This window comes from Mustela nivalis (assembly GCF_964662115.1).
Source record: "Mustela nivalis genome assembly, chromosome: 13".
Lineage (NCBI taxonomy): Eukaryota > Metazoa > Chordata > Mammalia > Carnivora > Mustelidae > Mustela > Mustela nivalis.
Window position 1 is genome coordinate 2725233 of NC_139032.1, and position 23097 is coordinate 2748329.

General features: G+C 50.0%; 1 protein-coding gene across 1 annotated transcript in view; it reads right to left on the reverse strand.

Annotated features, from left to right (window-relative positions):
* SPIN1 (spindlin 1) overlaps positions 1-23097 on the reverse strand; it is a 76302-nt gene that overhangs the window by 11575 nt on the left and 41630 nt on the right. The window contains 2 exon segments of the mRNA XM_082694242.1: positions 59-312; positions 11203-11251. Of these exon segments, the coding sequence (XP_082550368.1) occupies positions 59-312; positions 11203-11251 (303 nt within the window).

Below are 23097 nucleotides of genomic sequence, written 5' to 3' on the forward strand. Positions count from 1 at the left end.
ATCCATTTCGATAATCATTTTTAAAGCAAACAACGCACAAATAGTAAAGAGAACTTACCAACTCTATCAGGGAGGACTTCGAGCGCAGAAACTCTTTCATCTTTATTAAGTTCTAGTCCATAAACACAGTCAAATCCATCGTATTTTATAAGATACAAAGAAGGGTTTACAGGCACCTGGTCCAGCACGGTTCCTTTCCACTGGGTGACAGGGCCGTTCCCCTCCTTCCACCCATGCTGAATCCTGCAGCCCACGATGTTCCGCCGGGGCTGGGACACAGGTTTGCTCGGCCCCACACTGCTCCGATGTTTTCTGCATTCACACATATATACACGTAAGGGATCGTCTCAGAAGCACCCACCCCTCGATCCAGCGCGACCGCTAACCAGCATGCTCTCCTCTGGGTCCTCCCAGGCCCACACTAGCTAGGGGTGCCACTCTCCCGGTCCAAGCGCCTCAAGCTGGGCCCTCGGGGTCACCGTGTGTGCACACGGAGTGCTGGCCACAGGGCTCCCCCTACACCCACTGCGCCGGGCCGAAGAGCACTGCTGCCTTAGGCAAGCTTGGCCCTCATACTGAGCACGAGCACTGCGTTCTCAGCATTCCCGTCCTCTCTAATGGGTGAGCTCACAGTGATCCCAGTTACCAGAGAAAGAGAAGGGCTGCGCACGGGAAGTACCACACATGCGCGTGAGCCCGTTGCTCGTCTAACGGAAATGGGCAAACCGTTCAATCTCACCCACTCAGGATCCCCCACCACGAGCCCCCACCACCTTAATCAGTGAGTGAGAAGCCACTAGACCTGGAGCTTCTCCTCCTCCCCCACCCCCGGCCGGAGTCCAGGCCGGCTGGCACCCCCATGTCGTACCGTCAGTACTCTCTAGAAAACAGAATCTTACACACTTGCATTTGTGACAAATACTTAACATAATGTAAAAATTATTGCAGCAACACCAAACCACGTTCTTCCCAGATCATTTAACAACTGGAAAATCTACACCCGATGTTTATTTACAAGCAGTACACGTGGGTCTCGTGATTAGGGAAGGAACCCTGGTCCCCCCGGGAGTCCGCACATAAGGCCCGGGCTGGCGTGAATACTGAGGGCCAGGCCCCGCCCGTGCTGCCAGGAGAGCTTCCGGCGGCAGAAAGCTCTCGGCTGCCTCACCGCGAGCGCAAGTGATGAGCGACTGGAGTACACACAAACTCTGAGACAAAAAACAATTTATTGTAGGCTATGAGGTATACAGAGGGATGTATTTCAAGTAGTCGATCTGGTAAACCCACTGGTTCTGAGTCAGAGGCTCCAGCAAACCACAGCTGCCCGACGAGGTCAAAGAGGTGGCTGCAGACCTGCACCTCAGCGAGAAGGGGGCATGGCCCGGGAGGACATCGTGCCACGTCGGGCTGGAGAAGGGTCCCAAGGTTTCGTGCAGTGCTGTGAGGACAGCCGAAATCGTGGGTCTGCCTTCCCCACGCCCTCGCCAAGACTCAGAGGCACCCAGCAAACCTGCTTCCCAGCAAGACAGGGCACACAATCCTTTCCAGGGGCGGGCGCTGCAGGAGACAAAGGAGCTGGGCCTCAGAAGGGACGATGGGGACACCCCCCAGAGGCCTCACACACACAGGTCTCAGAGCTCGGCGGGGAGGACCGCCGTTGGGAGAGCCCCAGGCCTCCTCACAAACAGGTGCCTCACAACGGGACTGAAAGGGAAGCACGCCCCAGACAACACGCCCACTATCAGGCACACAACAGAGGCCAGGCCGAGGAAGGAGAGACCGAAGAGCCCAGGAATGAGAAGTAAACTGGAGGAACCCAGCTACCAGACACCACAGGGCACGCCTGGGACAGAGGACAAGGGGACAGCAGGGGCCAAACAGTCACGAAGAGACAGGGACAGACGTGAATTCCAGCTTCTGTAATAGAGGAGGACACCAACACAACTGAAGAAAACTTCCCCGGAACAGAAGACAGACATGTGCACAGGCCACCTTGGGAAAGTGGACCTTCAACCACAGACACTAACATCCCAGTGAAACCAACAAACTTCAGAAACGGAGGACCTCATGGGCATCCAAGCGAAGGACACATCTCATGTAAGGAAAACGGAACATGACGGTGACGCTGGGGCCACCAGACAACAGAGTGCAGTGGGGTTCAGGTTCTCAGCAGGGAAATGTGAGCCGAGGGTTCTCCGCTGCCGTCCGAGGCCCAGGAAGAAATGTCCTGGTCGGGGCCTCCTGAGAAGTCATGGGAGCTTCTGCAGAGGCCAACTGCAGGCTGGGAGCACCTCCAACGGCACACAAATGTGAGGAAAAGGGAAGAGGGGCATGCAGCTGCGGTCTGCAGGGGCGAGCGTCAGAGCTACCCTGCGGGGAGAAGACACAAGGCACGGCAGAGCGGGACAGAGCGCATCTGAGACCGGCGGCCCCTTATTCAGTGGGGGGAGGAGAGTGAGGCCCAGACTCAGAGCTGCTCAGGGCAAGGAGCCCCAGGCCCTCCCAGACACTGCAGCGTGCAGCTCAGCGTAGAGGGAAAGGCCAGGACCACGCACCACTGAGTCTGTGCCCTGCAGCTACGAGCACCGCTCAGCCCCGATGACCGCGAACCTGGGAGTGCGCAGTGTGGGGAAACGGCTGGAATGCTGCCAGCACGGGGTTTCTCCTCCATCGATCCTTCTCCTACTTCTTGGGACATTAGGGCAGAAGTCCGAGTGCTGCACAGTGTGGACGGGGTCAGGCTCTCTGCACAGAGGGCAGAGGCGGGCTCCCAAACCCCAGCAAGGAAGGAATGCAGTCCTGTGCAGCATTCCAGTGGCTCACACAAACACTCCACCATCACTACCAAAATGACGGACTGACGCTGCAGGTGCACAGTGTCACCGTGGCTGTCACCATGGCCAGGCCACAGTACTCAGGGATGTGGCCAATCATGGCCCCAAGCGTCCTCTGTGAGGGCACTCTTCTACAAGACACGGGAAGCAGCAGATGGCCCCACACATGGGTGGGCCTCATCCAATCAACTGAAGGACTTAAAAAAGTGCTCTTATATGAAAGTGCAATCTTCCCTTTTCCCTGGGCTCCAATCTCCGTCCACACGTGTGCATGCACACCTCCCCACCCACTCACATGCATACTAACCACTGGTTCTGTCTCCTTGGAGAGTAAGACCACAGCCAGAAAAGCTTCTATCCAAGATTCCGAAGCAGGACATCTTCCATTACTGTGATTCTCAACAAAACCACCCTAACTTGGCCAGTTTCGGGGCACAAAGGGGCAGCCGGAGACGCAGAGCAGCGGCGTTCCAGCTCAGCTGTGCGTCCCTTGTACACGCAGGAGCAGCGCTGCGCTGTGGCCCGGGGCGGTTCTGGAAGAGGGAGCATGGCACCATGCATGGCCGTTTCTGCACAGGAGGCCTCGTCATGGCGGTGTCCAGCAGGAGCCTCAGAGGTGCCAGGAGCACTCTCCCAAGTGGCTCACGCACCCTTTACCCTAGAACACAGTGGTCCTTCCCTCTGCCTTCATTAAGGGAACCGGAAGTAGCACATCCTGCTGCCATGCGCGGGACACCAGGGCAAGTCCAGCATCTCCTTCTGTGTGTCTGTGCGACGGATGTCTCCGCCCACCCACCCCGTGTCTCTCTTGGTCTGTGCGGCTGGGAGGACGGAGGCTTTTGTGCCCCACGCCTGGCTTAGCTCTGGTCTTACAAACCTACCTCTAACCTGTAAGCTGCTGCATTTATAGCTAACGTTCTTCTACTAAAATCTACAATTAATCAAAACCTCAATTTTCCCTCTCCTAGCTCTAACAGGACCAAAAACAAGCAAAAAATTCATAGTAAAAGAAGGAAAATTTCTAAAACAAAAACAAAAACACCCTGGCACATAGTGACCCCACCTGACACTGCTCAAATGTGGGCTACTGTTCCAAATTTTGTTTTCATTCTTATCTGAGTAACTTTGCAAAAACATTACCTTACTTAGAAACAAACAAGAAAAGAAGGATTTTTGCTACTTCTTGTAACATTCCCATCTCTGGATGTTATCTCTTTCCGAACACACCCGGCGAGGACTCGGATGCCTCCAATGGGGTTCAGCGTCACGGACACACTGCCGTACGCCTCCACACGCAGTCCCGGGGCCCACGTCCCCGAACCGCCTCAGTCCGCGCATCAGGTTCAAGACTGTTCTCTCCCCTCAGAGCCTGTGTCACTGTCTCCCGTCTCCCAAATTACAGAAAACAGATGCCAACAGATCCTTCTGCATTCTGACTGGTTTTTCTGAGTTGCTTTTAGAATTTCCTTTGCTCCTGCAATCAGAAATGTCATCCGAACGTGTGACTTGTGTTTCTCATCACCCCTCAACGAGCCCGTGGTCCGTCTGGAGAGGGCTGTGCAGAACGGTCTCCGGGTCTCCTCCGGATCCTCCCCTCCCTCCCTTCTGCAGCAGAGGCACAGGGTCTCCAGGTCCGTCCTCCACAATCCACCTTCCCCAATGCTGCTCACCTTCCAGAAAGCCTCAGACCAAGTGTTCCTGAATCAGGTAAAAGCAGGTAAAATAGACGAGCTTGAATGTCAGCCTATCTACTGAATATCTTACAGAGCATCTTTAATTTCTAGATACTAATGGCCTGATCTTCTCTTGAACAGCGTCTCTTCAATCACCAAGTCTTTCAACATCAGGGGTAACGTTCATGTCCTTGCCGGATTCCTCTACGGACTCTGCGGGTCGGCCTTGTCCGTGCTGGGGGTGCCGTGCGGCCCCCCGCTTAGCTCTCCCATGCTGTGCGACGCTCTCCTAGCGTCAGCGCTCCGCAGGTGCCTGCTGGTTCCCAGGGCTCCCGTGCTCCATGCAAGCCGGGGTCACGGCGTCAGTGGCTGGGAGCACCTCCTCAGGCCCAGGCGAGCCCGGGCATCGGGCGGGGGCTGCGGGGAGGCCAGGAGGTAAGTGAGCGAAGACCTCCGGAGGGCAGCCAGGACAGGCAAGCGTCCAGGCAGGCGGTGTCTCCTCTTCGGCTGCAGCCAGCCCTGGTGATGTCCGACCGGCGCAGATTCCAGAGCCCACCCAGGCAGTCACTGTTCACACAGCTTCCTTTTCTCCTCGAAGTGGCAGAGTTCCTCAGCTCGGCTTAGTTTTTACATAAATCTGTTCCAACATGCTTTAGGTCTCCCAGGAATTTCTAAAGTTCTGGCCTGCCAATAGGATGAGGTAGGATGAACCAGTAACAACAAAAACTGCCAATTTTGGGGAAGTTATTTTAATGCAAGTTATGGGGACGTACAATCCTCTCTCTGCTTCTGGTAGGGATACAGCCCTCCTTACGCAAAACTCGGCAATCCCCCGTCCCAGTGAGTCCAGGGCTGGGAATTCATCTGAAGTGGTGCAGAGGCCCAGCCGCCGCGCTCTGAGCCGAGTCCGTGACGGGAGATAAAGCACGTATCACTGCACGCCCCCCGCCCCCCGGATGCAGACGCTCGTACCACACAGCTATTCGATCCAGGAGAAATGTACAAAATAGGACATGAAAAACTTGTGCACATATAAATACCCCCAGACAGGGAGAAAAGGAGCTTCTCAAACATTTGGTACAGTACCAGCAGCTGTGAGTAGTCTTTGAGCGGCACTAGAAATACTAAGGTTGTCTTCCTCTGGGTTAACCTGTGCTTTCAAATTTTCCTACGATGACTTAAAAGCAGTTCTTTTTACGAGCATGCGAAGCACAATTTTTAAGTTAACGCAATGCGTATCTTCCTTCTGCAAGAAGCTGGACACAAAAACAGATTTACACATCTCCGGGTTACCACTTCCGAACTTCACTCCTGTGCCTGCACTTTAGTCAGGGGTAATGCTACTTGTGGAGCATCATGTCCCTGGCGCTAAAGGAAGATGACGACTCATTAGCAGTCGGGTCGAAGAGACAGAGGTGACAGAGATCATTTTCCCCACGTCAGCACTAAAGGCAAACACAAGCACTTCATGTGACACACTTGTGTTTCAAGTGGAACTCAAGCTCCCCAACTATGAGGACAGGACTCTGCCCGAGGCTCTTGCAGCCAGGGCTTACAGAAGAGTGCTCTAAAATGTCCGTACACGTGTTAAAATATCACATGTTATTTCATAGTAAGCGTGCACAAATATATGTTGTTTGTAAGCTGATTTAAGTTCTTCCACCCAGCATCGACTGGGCGTCGAGGCTGGGAACTCCCCTGGGTAACGAGTGGTCCGCGCGGGCATCATCTCAGAGTCTATCATCAGGCAAAACGCTGATGGTCACTGAAGCTGGCTGACAGGGCTCAGGACTTACTGTTACTCTATTTTTGTGGACATTTTAAATTGCTCATAACCAGAAAGGTTAAAAACTATATCCTAAACAAGTTCTTAGATTTTATTTTAATTGCAGGGTGACTGGGTGGCTCAGTCGGTTAAGCGGCTGCCTTCCACTTGGGTCGCCATCCCCGAGTCCTGGGACCGAGCCCCGTATTAGGCTCCCTGCTTGGTGGGGAGCCCGCTTCTCCCACCCCCTCTGCTGCCGCTCTCCTGACGCTCTCTCTGTCAAATAAATAAATTCTTAAAAAAAATTTTTTTAAATTTTAATTGCTAATTGCTACTTTAGATAAAAATCAACAGAAACCCTAATAAAAACTAAAGCTGATTTTCACATGCCAAAACAGTACATATGAAAGCAAATGAAGAGCAATGTGTCCGGTTCCCGGGGAGGGCGGCAGCAGACACGCCCTTGGGTCATCTGTGGGTGGTTCAAAGAACAGCACACGGATGCCACACACAATGGAAACAGCTTCTCTAATTTTAAAATGAGGGCTCCCTGAATGTGGTGATGCTGACTCAGGTCCTCCCCGGATGCCCATGTTTTTAACCGCTCTCAATTTCCTGTATGTTCTCGTAACCACTTGCCAGGCCGACACACAGGGTGGCTGCCGACAGACGCCCAGACACTTCGCTCTGGGGAGGTGGTTGGAGCCGCCGCCAAGTGAAGGACAAGGGTGCCCCGAGTCACCACCCAAATGATTCACAGGTAAAGCACAGAAGCGAGGTGAACCCCTAGGATCACACTGCTCGCTCCTTCTCTCCAGAAGCCACCTCTGAAAGGACTGGCTTCTGGGGCCACTGGGAGCCCCATCAGTCTGCAGGGACAGTGGGTGGGGGCGGGCCCCTCAGCAACCACTCTCACTGCTGCCAAAGGACCCGCGCAGCTCCCCGATGAGGCTGAGAGGAGCCGCAGGCAGGCGGACGGCAACCCAGAGCATGTGCGGAAGCCCACGCTGGCCCCAGAGACCCGAGTCCACAATCCCAAACCTTCTAACCTAACAGGCTCCCGGGCTCTCTACCCCAGGCACCGCAGCTGGAGAGCACAATTCAGAACCAACACTCATGTCTACGCGTCCACATTCCCAACAAGGTAAACTGCAAATGCAGGGGGCATTTCTGTACCTTGCTCGACACTTTCAATGCTTCGAGTAAGTTCTGACCCGACCACACTATTCACTCTGCCATCCACAAAGGAAATTCTGTGTTGGAAGATCGTCCACCATTTAACCAGACTCCCTAAGTGCCCGAGACCCACCCCCTAACTGCCCCCCCAGGACTGGAAGATCTTACTTTGGTAAGCAGCAGTTAAAGAGGCCACACTTACTCAAATTCCAACCACCACAAGTCTGCGGTGAACCAGCAAGTGCCTGTCTCACGCCACGTACATTGTTGTATCATCAACTCCTGCCCCTCTTCCCGTACTCGATTTAGTACCGTCCTAGAAAGGCAGTTCCCTTACTCTGTGTTCCAGCACATTCCAGCATAAAATACTGATTAAACCAAAGTGACTGTCTTTTCACAAGATGCTCACCAGCAAGGAGAAAAAAAAGCTGCTTTTCTGGGATGTGCTGCTTAACACAAATTCTACAGCAGAACCGCCACTGCCGGCTCAACAGGAGAGAGAAACAGCGCGAGCGTCTGACTTCCACCCAAATCGCACTGGGTTCTCGGGCTACTCCGTCTACACGCAAACAGCTGTCCACAGAAGCCTCCCAGAGCCGAGGGCCTTGCAAACGCTGCCCACTTCCCTGGTGTGGAGAGCAGCTCCTCACAAGCTGAGGAAGACATCGTCTCGGTTTTGATGGGCTCCATGCTCAACCAGGCCGCGTGCTCCCCACGGACACCACCACTCTGCAGACGGGCCGCGAACACGCTCCCTGCGCAGGCACGGTGTGGGCGCCGTGAGGCCTCTGTGCGTTAAAGGACTCGGGGTTCCTCGACAGGGCTGCCACCCAGGGACTTGAGGATGAGGTGGAGGGGTTTCTCTCCACCCTCGTCACTGTCAGCGACTAACGTCTTAGGCAGAAAAGTGCTCTCCAGAAATCTCTCTACTCGGTGCATGAAAGCCCCGGCCCATTCTCTAAATGCATGTCAGGGGCAATACACCAAAACCCGGAAGCACAAATACATTCCACGATGCCAACCAGGGGAGGCAAGCAGCAGATTCCCACCTGGAAACTGGAAACAGAAGTACGACAGGTGAACTGACCTCAGAGGCCGCCCAACCGTACCTTCCCTTCAAATTCCACCACTGACCCTGGAACAAAGCGGGACGGGAGCACTGAACCCCATGTAGTCTGGGCGAAAATCTGGGTGTAACTTCTGACTCCCTCAAATTTAACAGCTTGGCTGGAAGCCTTACTGATACGCAGAACAGTCAGCCTCCACTCCACACCGAGATCTTACCATCCAGCAGCCTGGACAACAGTGTTACGAGCACAGTCCTAAGGAAGACAACACACACACGGCGTGGTCCCATGTTGACAGAAATAAATGCAGGTGTGTGTGGACCCGTGCAGTTCCGGCCCAGGCTGTTCGCTGCGACGCATTTCCCAAATCCCCTCCTACGAAACCAGGAGACGCCTGTCACCAACTTGTTCCCAAAATGCAATGAGGGGCCCAGCCGCCAGGAGGCACGGAAGCTTTTTCCGTTTACTGGAAGCAGAAACAAGCCACCGCCACACAATTTCTGGGTGCCACGGTGCCCCAACACAGTAGACCTGAGTCCCCGCCGGCACGTGTTTCCTGCGTGTCCCTGGGACTCCCTCCAGCAGGCAGAGGCGTCCACACGTGGGGTTCCTGTTCAGCCCCCCTGGACTGAGGCATGGGTCAGTCCTGCATGCCTGCCTCGCTTGCCGGAGGCCCCAGTGGAGGAAGGCTTGGCTCCAGGCCTTCTTCTCCGTGTGCTTTCCATAAACATGGCACTTGTGAGAGGGCCCGTCCTGGTCCACGTCAGCGTTCTTAGGCCGGGTAAGCCCGGGGCCAGGCAGATGGGAGGAACGTGCCGAGGCGCCCAGCTGAGCCACCAGCTTCCTGCTTCGCGCCAGCTCCCGGGCAGAGGCCCCGCCAGAGGCGGCGAGCAACGGCCATTCGTAGTGCCTTGTGCAGACCTGCGCGTCCTCGGTGTTTGCGTCCGAACGCCTTCAGATGTGTGCAGCGGTGCGACGACACGGGCCGGCGGGGGCAGCCTGCCCTTTCCTTCCGGCTCCCGCTGGCTGCAGAGTACCTGGGGCGCGGCCCTCCGCTCTCTCAATGGAACGAGCACCAGGTCAAGCGCCGCACACAGGAGCGCGCAGGGGTCAGACGCCTTCCGCTGGTACGCATACCAACAGCCCAGTTTAAAAGCAGGTGTTTATTCCTTGTGCTCTGGGGGGAGAAACAACCAGCACCTCGGAAGCAGGAGTTAACGGATGACCACCGTGCTTCAGGTGAGGCTCGTGAAATCCTTGCACAAACCCAACAAGGCCCAAAATCCTAACTAAACCTTCTAGTCCTACCCAGCAATGTGTAAAATGGCTAAAACTGAATGCACATTACATCCTTAAAGCCTTTTATTTTTAACTGATGGGCAAAACCTGTTCCGGTCTCGCAGAGTTGACATGTCCCTTGCCTGTCTCCCACTGCAGTTACGTTTCTAGCATCACCTACTAGTTGAGGCTTGTATCTGTCTGGTTACCTTTCGCTCAGACCACGGCACTGGTTTACCACTCACGGTAATGCTATGGTAGGGTAACGAGGGGAGACAGTAACATGAATCCCCACATCCCGGGACGTGGCAGAAACATGAAGGTAAGGGGCAAATCCACGGAATCTGGGAAATGCTTTCTCAAACCTCAGGGACACAAACATTCACCGCAACGTCACACCTTTCTATTCCAGGTCATTTCTTGAACCACACGTGACAGATATTTACACGTCCACATGTGCTCTGAAACAGGAGGCACGTGTGCACCGACCACCGACCATTAGGAACAGGCGCCTCGTGCTCTTCAGCCCCGCAGGGTGGTGGCCGCGTGCTCACGAGCCTCTCAGTGTGAATAATGGGGAAAGAAAGGCTATAATGAGAGGCTCAGGACGTGCTAGCTGGGGCCAAAGGGTCTCTTCCAGAGTTAACGGTCTACAATTAAGACTCAAAACAATTAGAACTGGTTCGTTAGAGCAATGTCCGTGGTGTGACAGCAGCAACCAGAACCTGGTGGGTACTTGTGAAATCTGTTAAATGTAACTCAGTATAAGCACCGTATTGTCATTTAAGATAGTATCCCAATTTTCTTTTTAAATGTAACTGTGTCGTACACAAAGATTTAAGGAAAAAAAGTGGCCTCTTTACTCTGGTACCTAAAGAATTTAGGATTTATAACATACTGGTCACTTAAAATACATGGCTTTTTAATTCTCTTTCAACATGCGAATGTGTTCCCTAAATTACAAGCTTTTCATTTATTTGAAAATGTTATAAAGCGGTAAGCGAGTGCACCCCTCAACATGCTAGCCAGGCCCTCAAGCATGAGCAAAGGCCTCTGTCCACAAGGAGCTCCTTGTCCAGCAGATCAGAGACTGAGGAAAGAACTTGCATGCCAAGGGTGTACAGCCTTCCAAGGAGAGGAGCAGGAGGGCTCACCGCGCACCTGCCACCGTCAGTGGACACCTCCTGCTGTCAGTCCAGCCCCTCGGAGCTGGAGAGGAAATCATGACCCAGAGGCTTTAAGAGGTGGATGGACAGGCCTAGGCAGCCGTAGGCCAGGCCAAGGCCAAGGGAGGAAATGCGCAGTGAGGCAAGACCTTCTCAACCGGGAGGGCATCACGCTGCTTCTCAGACCCGACATGACCCACAGTGACAACCTGCTACCTAAAAGCAAGTTTCAGGGGTGCTTACTTGTGGGACGTCCTTTTCTTCATCATACTTGCAGACACACCAGCATGGCCTAAAAGAGAAGTGAATATAAGTCAGTAAAAGCTGGACAGAAAATACTTCAGAACTCGGGAAACATTAACTTCTGAAAAACCACTGCATAAAGCATGAAATGAAAATAAACCATAAACAAGCCAACATATAGAATGCCATCTGTTTATCGAATTCTAAAAAAGGAGATAAAAGGGGTTCTGGTAAGATAAAATGACAGGGACAACAGCTCATCTCCCCAGATCACCCTTACAAAACCACCCAAAACCACATGGACAAAAACCAAAGAAGTGACAATCTTAGCCATAAAGTATGACAGATCTGGGGGTAGGAAGGCGTCTGAACGGTGTTCAAAGCCCACTGAGCCACCTCTTTGGACCCATGTGGTAAAAACCACAGAGATGGCTCCTCAGCAGGAAGGCTGAAGGAGCCCCAGGAATCAAAGCTGCTACAGCCCATCCGGGCATCTGGGGACAGGAACAAACTCAGAGGGCTGCGACAGGGTCACGACGCACCACAGCTCATCCCCACCGCGGCGCGGCAGACTGGACCCCACACCCCCGTGGGTTACCACCAGACAACGAAAGTAACAACGAAGATATTAAAAGTGCTGTAATCAATACGCTCACGTATTTAAAGGAAGACACACACAACACTTAAAAATGAAAAAAGGACTGGAATAAAACTAGTGGAAAACACAGGGTCTGAAATGAAGATCAGCAAATATGGTGAACCACGGACCAGACCCCACAGACCAGTTCCACGACGATGAGGAAGAGCAGGGACAGGAACCGCCTCGGCGGCCGGATGCACAGTAAACTGCACCTACGACCGAGAGGACGGCACGGGAAAGAACAACTCTGGAAGAAGCAACAGCAGTGGGCCCTCCAGATGTGCTAAGTACGCAACCTCACGGCCAGTGAGCTCACCCACACCAAAGACAACCACGCCGGAGCACGTCCTCATCCCGTCTCTGAAAACCAGCAACCAATAATAAAAGATTTTTAGAAGCTCCTGACAATGCAACACACATTAAACGTAGAGAAATAAAGGCAATACTGACTCCAGGTTCATTGTCAGAACAGCAGAGCCAGGCAGAAGGCAGTGGGGTGAACCTGTGGACGCGGCACACGCGCAGCCCCGGCAGCTCCCAGGCCAACGGAATGGAGAACCACGGCGAGCACAGACGCCACGCGCACCAACTGAGAGACGAGACGGAGAGGACGGCTCCGTGGCTAACACCACCCGAGTTAACTTCGAGACAAAGTCACTGAGGATCAAGATGACATTCAAGATGGTAAGAGCCAAAGAACCAAAAAGCCCTTACATTTCACCCCAGCCCGAACGTGTGTGGACCTTGTCCCAGAACAGTGAAGGACACAAGCAAAACCGGACCGGCCGGCAGGACGGAATCACCCACAATCACATGCACCCATCTGAGCTCCTCCCTCCGTAACGGACGTACAGCATGGGCAGAAAACCGGCAGAGACACGGAAGAACCGAACTCCACAGACCGCCAACACGCACTTTTTCCCAGGTTCACATGAGACGTTCACCCACACACCATCTGCTCCTTGTAACACAAACCCTCCATGCACTTAAAACAACATGGAATCATAAGAAGTTTGTGCTTTGGCCACATGAGAATTAAACGAGAAATAAATAGTATCTGGAAATGCCTGTGTTTTTGAAAATTAAATGACAATCTTCCAGAAGTCCACAGTTCAAAGACAAAACCACCATGAAACTTGATCTTGAAAAACAAATGGAAACACAATCCGTGGAGTGCAGCAAACAGGGTACTTACGACAGTGATCAAAATTCACGCTGAGCAACAAAAATAAACAGAAAACAAAGACTCTCTGACCACAGGCTCAGCATGGTGGTTCCCCAGGCTGGAGGCCGGCAGGTTATCCACCAAGTTCTCTCTCCTTGGCTTTACATGGAAGTGTGTGATTTAAACACACATTTCCTTCCCAGTATCCCACTCACAACTGTCAAGTCAACAGGGGTAGAGATGGCCGACTGGTCTCTGCAGGACGATCTGTCCCTGTTCCCAGGGGGTGGTGCAGGGCCGCCCTCCTTCCACACGCAGCCAGCTCAGGGATGACAGGAGGACACAGCCTGGAAGAGGGCAGAGTCCCCCGGAGCGCTGTGGAACACGGCACGGCTTGGGGCAGAAGATGAGGAGAGACGTGCACAAGGACAGGAAGGACTCGCTCAGCGTAGCCGGGCCTGCCCCAGACGTCGGCGCGCCCTCCCCTCCCATGCGCGGACACCGGGCCAGGACAGCGGACCCAGCATCTGGGCTGCCCGGCCCGCAAGTCCCCACGCATCCTCATGGGGCTCTCGTCCCAGCTGGAGGGGACCCTGGCAGAAACCACCTGCGAGTCACCACTCAGGAAACGCCCCCACGGCAGGCGTGCTGTCGGACAAGCAGCCGTTTATGAAATGATCCCCGGGCCACACGGATGAAGGGAAAGCGCGCGTGTCCTCATGGAAACTGAGGGAATCACGGTCACCACGGGAACAAGAGGCTACCAAGACGGAAGGCAAAGAGCTCCTGAAAACTGACGCCACGAAGGGGAGAAGGAGCTATTTCTGTGCTGTACCCCAACGAACCAGTCTCCTTCGGCTGGTCAGAGGCGCCAAGTCCCAGCAAACCGCTGCCCCGAGCCTGGGGCCACCCGCAGGCGCAGACCATGCCAGCTCAGCAGGAAAGGCCGAGCAGCAACTGCCCAGCGGCCGGGGCCTCGCGGTGGAGAAGGCTGGGACGAAGCCTCTGGCCACCGATCGTGCCGAGGGGGCGCAGGGCATCAACGCGCTGGCCCGTCTCACGTCCAGGAGCGCTGCCGGGCTCTCCGGGCAGAGAGAAAAACCCCCTCCTGCCTCCAGCAGGGGGAGGGGGAAAGTCCCCGTTTAGAAATCCAGCGAAGCGCTCAGTTCGCAGCAAGGCCTGCCCTCAAGAGCTCCACCTCGGGCCTGGCTCAGAGCCCAGCGGGCCTGAGGGAAGGGGAATCCCAAGCGCAGCCGCCGGCCAGTCGCCCTGCGGGAGGAGGTGGCCCGCGGCACAGACACGCGAGAGCCCGCGCTCCAGGTGCCCCGACACGGCCCGCGTCGCAGCCACACGGCACCGCACGCTGGATAGCAAACAACGCGGTGTGAAGAGACAGCGAGCACCCGGCCCAGACTCCGCTTAAGACAGGGATGGTGGGCCCATGAGACGGAGAGTTCTGAGTAACTGTCAGTAAGGAGCTAGGGGCTCTACCCAAAAAAAAAGCATTCAACATGTGAGAAAAGATGAGTAATGTAAACAGAGAGAAAAATTAAAAGACATGGCAGAGCTCAAACACCGTTACAGAACTGAAGAATGTGTCTGGGGGACCCCTGCTGGAGAAAGCAGAATCATGGCAAGTGCTTGATTAAAAACCACAAAAGGCCGGGAAAAGTGGCAGCGGGGAAAAGGAAAAAAGCCCAGGGCAAGAACAGAGAGACAGGAGGAAACCGGCCGCCGTGAATCCAGCAGTCACCAGGGGCTGCTGAGAAGACTTGCCGAGCTTCAGGACATGCCAACAGAAACCTCCAAACCTGAAAAGCAAAGAGAAAAAAGACAAAAACAGGAAAAAACAAATCAAAATACCCAAGGACCATGGGACAACTACAAAGACGCACCATGTGCACTGGGAACGCCGGGAAGGAGGAGACAAAGGAACAGAGAAGCATCAGAAGCGATAGTGACTGATGATCTCCCCGAATTAAGGTCGAACACTAAACCAGAGATCCGGAAGTTCAGAGAATGCCAAGCAGGATAAAGACCCCCAAAACCACATATAAGGACAAAGAAAAACTCCTGACAAGAGCCAGAGGAAAAACACCTTACGTACAAAGGAACAGGGCAGGAATTACACCCAACGTCTCCTCAGAAATCAAGCATGCAGAGAGAAGATGGAGATGAAGTGTTGGGGAAAAAATTAAAAACCTAGAATTTAATATTGTTACCCTTCAAGAGTGAAGGAGAAGACTTGCTCAAAAAAGCAAAAGGTAAGAGAATTTGCTGCCAGGAGACCTGCACTGTAAGAAATGGGAAAAGAAATGCTTCAGAGAAAAGAAAAATACAGCTGAGAAACTCAAATCTACAGAAAGATCATTAGAGATGGAATCAGGAAGATAAAACAAAAACTTCTATTTTTATTATTCTTAACAGAACTGGTAACATTTGTTCAGAATACTAGCAACAACATATCAGATGATTATAGCTTACTTATAAGTGAACTGGATTAGTTATGAATGTGTATCCTGCCAACTCTAGGGCAGTCTCTTAAAACAGCAAAAGACCAAAGGCAATGAAGAGAGAACAGTAATAAATACAGCCAGTATTAATCCAATCATCACCTTAATACCAACGGTCTAAATACACCAATTAAAACATCAAGACTGTCACAGTGGCACAAAAAACAAGACCATATTGTCCTAAAGAAATCCACCGTAAAGATCTATTTAGATTAAAAGTAGACAGAAGGAAAAAGATACACCATGCTAACACGGATCTAAAGAAATGAGAGTACCTATACTAATTTCAGAGAGATTCCAGAGCAGGGAAGACACCAGGGAAAAAATATATATATTATGATAAAGATAAATCTTTAGCCATAACAATCCTTAACATGTGTGTCTCACAACAAAACATCAAACTAAGGAAGGCAAAACTGTTAGAACTACCAAGAGAAACTGATAAATCCATTATCACAGTTGGATACTTCAATAACCCTCTATCAGAAATGGACACACCCAGCAGGCAGAAAATCAGTAAAGACACAGTCAAACCCAAAACCACCACTAATCAAATGGATGTAACTGACATCAACAGACCACTTTATCCAACAACATTCTAGACCATAAAGTACACCTTAATACATTTAAAAGAACAGAAATTCTGCAACAGCTCTCAAACCACAATAAAATCAAACTAACATCAATAAAAGAAAAAAAGCTGGAAAATCCCCAAATACTCAGCGATTAAACAACACACTTCTAAATACATAGTTCAAAGAAGAAATTGCAAGACAAATTAAAAAATGTTTTGAAGTAAATAAAAATGGAAATACAATCTACAAAATTTGTGGGATGCAGGGAAAGCAACACGTAGAAAGAAATTTATACCACTGAATGCATGCATTGGAAAAGAGGAAAGATCTAAAATAAAAAATCTAAGCTTCTATCTTAGGAAATTAAAAGAGGAAACCATATTAAATGCAAAGTAAGCAAAAGATGTTATAAGGATTAGGGCGCCTGGGGCTCAGTCAGTGAAGTGTCTGCCTCTGGCTCAGGTTATGAACTCAGGGTCCTGGGACTGAGCCACACATTGGGCTCCCTGCTCAGCAGGAAATTTGCTTCTCTCACTCCCTCTCCCTTTGCCTGCTGCTCTCCCTGCTTGAGCTCTCTCCATCAAATAAACAAATAAGATCTTTAAGAAAAAAAAAAAAAAAGATGTTATTAAAAATTCTAACAGAAATCAGTAATATTTTAAAAAGAAAATAGACAAAAATCAATGAAATCAAAACCTCATTCTTTGAAAAAATCAAAATTGATAAATCTCTAACAAGGATAACTAACAAGAAAAAAGACACAAATCAGTAATCTGAGAAATCAAAGAGGAGACATCACTACAGACCCCGTATATACGACAGGTATGAGGAAAACTGATGGAAGAAATCAAAGAACAACTACCTAAATGGAGAGATATTCCACATTCACAGACAGACTCAGTATTGTCAAGATGTCAATTCTTCCCAGATTTTGCTGAGTGGCTTAGTCAGTTAAGCATCTGCCTTCAGCTCAGGTCATGATCTCAGAGCCCCAGGATCAAACCCCACATGGGGCTCCCTGCTCAGCCCACAGCCTGCTTCTCCCTCTGCCTCTGCCTCTGCCCCTCCTCCCGTCGTTCTCTCTCTTTCACCCTCACTCATTCTTTCTCAAATAAATACATAAAAATCTTAAAAAGAAAAAAGGGGGGGGGGGGGTCAGTTCTTCCCAACTGGATCTACAGATTCAATGCAATCCCAATCCAAATCCTACTGAATTATTCTGTGGATATCAACAAACCAGTTCTAAAGTTTATAGGGAGAAGCCAAAGATCCACAAAAGTCAACGCAATATCGAAAGAGAACGAAGTTGGATAACTGACACTATCGGACTTTAAGACATACTATGAAACTACACTAATCAAGACAGCATGGTACTGGCTAAAGAATGGACAAGCAGATCAAATGGAGAACCCCAGAAAAGACCCACACATGGTCAACTGATCTTTGACAAAGGAGCAAAGGCAATAAATTGGGAGAAAAGATAAAGTCTTTTTGATAAATAATGCTGGAATGACTACGCATTCCCCTGCAAAAAAATAAATATAGACAGAGACCTTACATCCTTCACAAAAATTAACTGGATGGATCATAGACCTAAATGCAGAGTGCAAAACTATAAAACTTCTCTACAGAGAAGTTAACATAGGGGAAAAAAACAAATGACCTTGGTTATGTTGATGACTTTTTAAGATAATACAATGGCACAATCTATGAAAGAAGTGAACTGATAAGCTGGATTTCATTAAATTTAAAAACTCCAGCTCTGTGAAAGACACTATCAAGAAAATGAGAATCTGGCTGTATGTGCTTGGCTGAGGAGCCAATGGAGTAAAACTACCATCTGTGGGATTATGGCTGAACGCTTCTAAGTCAGAATCCTGCCCATCGGAACAACAGGGAAGCACTGAGGAGCCCTGGCTGGCCTCAGATAGCCAGACCCCACTGTCCCACCAGCAGCCCACTGCATTTAGGGACCAGGATCCTGTACAGAGGGCCTGTCGTCCCCAGGGAAACAGGCGCGGCTGGAAAGGGGCCATCCCCTCGCCAGTCACGTAACACACATTAGTGGGGAACCTGGTGCAAAACCATTCACAGACAACCTGCTTCTAGGTCAGGGTTTCATACGTAGCAGAGCAGCTCCCTTACTGTTGTCTACTGAAAGTCAGCCCTAGTCATAGGGGTTTTTAATTCTAAAATAAAATTTTTTAAAAAGGGAAGACAACCAGAAGAAGAAAATACCTGGAAAACATACCTGATGAAGGACTGTTAATCCAAAACATAAAAAGAACTCTTAAAATTCAACCAGAAAACCACCTGATTCAACATGGGCCAAAGAGCTTAACACAAAATGGCAAAAAACATGTATGAAAAGATGCTCTACACATCATAATGTCATCAGGAAAATGCAAACTAAAAACAAGGAGATACCACTCCACATCTAAGAGAATAGCCAAAATCGAGAACACTGGCAACACCAAACACAGCAGAGGATATATAGCAACAGGAACTCTCTTTCATGGCTGGAGGGAATGAGCACTGGTGCAGCTGTGTTAGAAGACAGTCTGGTGGTTCCTTACAAACCATACTCTTACCATATGATCTAGCAATTACAGTCTTTGGTATTTACCCAAAGAAGCTGGAACCAGTCCGCAGAAAAACCTGCCCGTGGATGTGTATAGCAGCTTTATTTATAATTCCCTAAACCTGGAAGCAACCAAGACACCCTTTAGTGGGTGACTGGATAAATAACAATGGTATATCCACAAACTGAGTATAACTCAGTACTGGAAAGAAGCAAGCTATCAAGTCATGGAACAGCATAGAAGAACTCAAGTGCATACTGCCAAGTGAGGAAGCCAATCTGAGAAGGCTACATAAAATTCCACTCTCTGCCATTCCAAGAAAGGCATAACAACGAATACAGTAAAAGGTCAGTGGCTACCAGGGGCTGGGGGAGAGAGGAATGAAGAGCTGAAGAACAGTGGTCTTTCAGGAAGTAAAACTACTCTGACTGATACCAAAATGGTAGATTTGAGTGATTATACGTTTGTCAAACCCCGAGAATGTACAATAGCAGGAGTGAATCTTAAGATAAACAATGGACTGTAGGACGTGTCCAATGCAGATGCATCTATTATAACAAATGGACTCTCTGGTGCGGCTACTACTTACGTGGAAAGCTGAGGGAAGGGCACCAGGAGTACATGAGAACCATACATGCTGCTCAATTTTGCTGTGAACTTAAAACGGCTTTAAGAAAATAAAGTCCTGGGGCGCCTGGGTGGCTCAGATGGTTAAGCATCTGCCTTTGGCTCAGGTCATGATCTCAGGGTCCTGGCACTGAGCTACACATGGGGTTCCTGACTCAGCAGGGAGTCTGCTTCTCCTTCTTAATCTGCCTCTCCCTCTGCTTGTGCACGCTCTCAGTCTCAAATAAAATTTTTTTTAAATCTTTAAGAAAAATGAAGTCCTTTTTTTTTAAGTCGTATTAGACCTATTCTTTCACCAACACTGAGCTGGACAACCAGAAAGCAATACTAGCAAAGTGGAGGTAAAAGGACTTTCAACACAGACTTCCATACCCAGCTAAATTACCAACGGAGGATACAGACATTTACAGTCACATATGGGCTCAAAAATTCCATCTCCCACAAATATCTGGAAGCTACTGGAGAATATTCTTCAGAAAACAAGTGAGGAAAAGATTAACACACAGGCTCCAAGAAGCCACAGACATAAGCTGGCACCACAGAAGTCCAGCATGACTTCTGCAACAGGAGCAGAGATCCACGTGGATGCAAACAAGAGGCCAGGGACTTAAAGAAAGTCCTCTCCCCGAAGCTGGCACTACACAGCGGCAAGTTTAAAAAATAACTCCTACCACAGACAAAGTAACTCTGACTTTAACAGACCTTCTAAAAGTAGAAGAAAATCAGGAGAGTAAAGAACAGAAAAAGGAAGGCCAAAGAGGCCTTACAGGATGTGACTCTACCTCACACATGGAACTACACTGAGACTCCTTTCTGGCCCATCTGATGACATACTACAGCGGCAAGACCAGGGGAGAGAGACACACGCACAGACCGCCTGCTGGTAAGAGGCTAAAACAGTACAAAGCCCATGAATACCTCCCAAAATTACATACGCATTTAAGATCTGATTCAGGTCACCTAAAAATCCATCCGAATGACAATACACGGGCAGGACAAACAGACAAGTGGATTCACTGCAGTCATCATGTCTAATACAGAAGAACAGACACAACCTTAATGTTCGAGTAACTGACCTCCGCACACGTATGAATAACATTCAGCTGCAAAGACGGGGAAGGAGGCCCCCTACAGCCTGCCGAGGAGAGGTCACCAATGCACCCCGTCCCATGGACTGCACCCTGACGTCAGTTTGTCACTGAAAATGGGTGGCATCACTCATCTGAGGATCACAGACTTTCCACAGCAAACAGAGCAAGATCCTTTACTAGGTACTACATCTATTTGTTGATTGAAATGTGAAAAAAGAAATAGAACCGTAACTTATAAACTGTTCTATGACTCACAAAAGTTATTTAAACTGTACTAAACCAAGGTGGCTAAGAAAAACTACCTTCCCTCAAGCTGTGTGAACAGCGGCTCACTCAGAGACGGCTGTTCCAAAACACTCCTGCCTCCTTTTACTGAGCCTCGCTTTGCCCAGTTTTGCAAATACCACGCTTTTGACAAACTGAATTTCTCTGACAACCCGGCATCAAAAGAGTCTATCAGTGTCATTTTTCCCACAGCGTTTGCTCACTTCGTGTCTCTGTGCCACATTTTGGTAATTCTCGCAATTTTGCAAACTTCTCACTATTACAATATTTATCACAGTGTTTTGTGATCAGTGCTTGCAACTCACTGAAAGCTCAGAAGATGGTGAGCATTTTTTTTAGAATAAACTTTTTTTAATTAAGGTGTGTACACTAGATGTAATGCTACAGGACCAGTGGGTGGATCATGTAGTTCAGTCTCAGGGCTGTGAGTTCAAGCCCCACACTGGGCATGGAGCTTACTTTAAAAAGAGGAGGGAGCACCTGGATGGCGCGCTGGTTGAGCATCTGTCTGTTGGTTTCGGCACAGGTCATGCCCTCAGGGTGGCGGGATCAAGCACTGGGCTCCACACTCCGTGGGGAGTCGGCCTGAGCTTCTCCCTCCCTCCCTGCCCCTCCTCCCACTCATGCACACTCTCTCTCTAAAATGGATTCAAACAAACAGACTTAATCTACTGCACACAGTAGGCAGGCTGCAGCAGAGTGTAAACATAACTCTTAACACACACTGGGAAACCAAGACATTCCTCTGACTCATTTCACTGCAACATTCACGTTATCGTGGTGCTCTAGAACCCAACCCGCAACAGCTCCCAGACATGCCTTCTACCAGCTGTTAATTTTGGGTGGGCTCAGATTTTCCAAAGATAAAGACCCTATCTGTTCCAGCGGCTCACTCAGGCCTGGAATCCTCATCAATGTCATCCACACCACACTCGTTGCCCCTACCCCTACCAACTCCCACTGTGAACAGCTCTTCCTCTTCAGGAGCCCCCTGTCCCTACGGCTGAGCAAATCTGCTAAGCCCACTTTTCAGTGATCAGAAGCGGCCTCTGGTGGTGAGGCTTCAACAGACATAAAGGTACAGGACTATAACTTTAAGAGAGAAAACAGGAATTTTGTGAGTTAATACTCTCCTCCTTCAGATTTTCAGAAAATCTGAAAACCCATCTCTAGAGAAAATACCCATTAACCCAGACACTTGGAGGCCCCAATACTGGTCCACCAGGCATCACTGGTGCACTTAGGTGCACTTTAGGAAAACTGTATTAGAGACCTCAATTTCAAATGGGCAGAGAAGTAGAGAATATGACTGACTATACATTCCACTTGTCACTTCAAAGATTTGTATTTATTTACTTTAGAGAAAGCATGCGTGGCAGGGGCGGAGGCTCGGCGGGGAGGCTCAGTGGCAGAGGGAGAAGCAGACTCCCCACTACGCAAGGAGCCTGATGCAAAACTTCATCCCAGGACCCCGGGATCATGACCTGAGCTGAAGGCAGACGCTTAACTGACTGAGCCACCCAAGCACCCCTCCACTTTTCACTTTAACCATGAACTCACTCACTGCTCTGGAAGCTTCCTGATGCTGTACAGGTTTTTCCAAGGTGAGAGTACACATGGAAAACAGGGAGGGCATGGCGACCAGAAACAAGAAGAATCCAGCTAGAGAGGAAGCAGGAGTTCCAAGAAGGACAGCACAGCCGTGGGGCTATAGGCTGCAGCTCAGAGAACAGGGCTGAAAGCACTACGAGAGTCCAAAGGAACCACAGACAGATGGGCTCTGTGGCGTTGGCTATGTGGTATATTACACTGACAGTTCTGTAACGCTGTGGGGATTGTTGAAGAGACTTCAAGCTGCAAAGAAATTTAAGCAAACAGAAAAAAAAAATTAAGAGGGGCGCCTGGGTGGGTTAAAGCCTCTGCCTTTGGCTCAGGTCATGATCTCAGGGTCCTGGGATCGAGCCCCGCATCGGGCTCTCTGCTCAGTGGGGAGCCTGCTTCCTCCTCTCTCTCCGCCTGCCTCTCTGCCTACTTGTGATCTCTGTCCGTCAAATAAATAAATAAAATCTTAAAAAAAAAAAAATTAAGAGATCACTAAACTCCAGGAAAAACAAATATGCCAAAAAAAAAAAAGAAGAAGAAGAAGAAGAAAGTTATCACACTGCCTTCCCTGGTTCAGCACGGTCAGATCCAAGAGCAATGTGTCTACTCAAATTATTTACAATGGTGAAGGTAAACATCAGAAGGGACAGGGTACCTGCTTTCTGTTCTAAGTCTCTTGACATTTTCAACAACAATTTTTTTATTAATTTGATAAAAATAAAATCAATGTTTTAAAAATATCTGAATTAAACACAGCAAAAATAGTTGCTAAATTTGAGTGTTAGGCACATGGGTGTATATCATTACTATTCCCT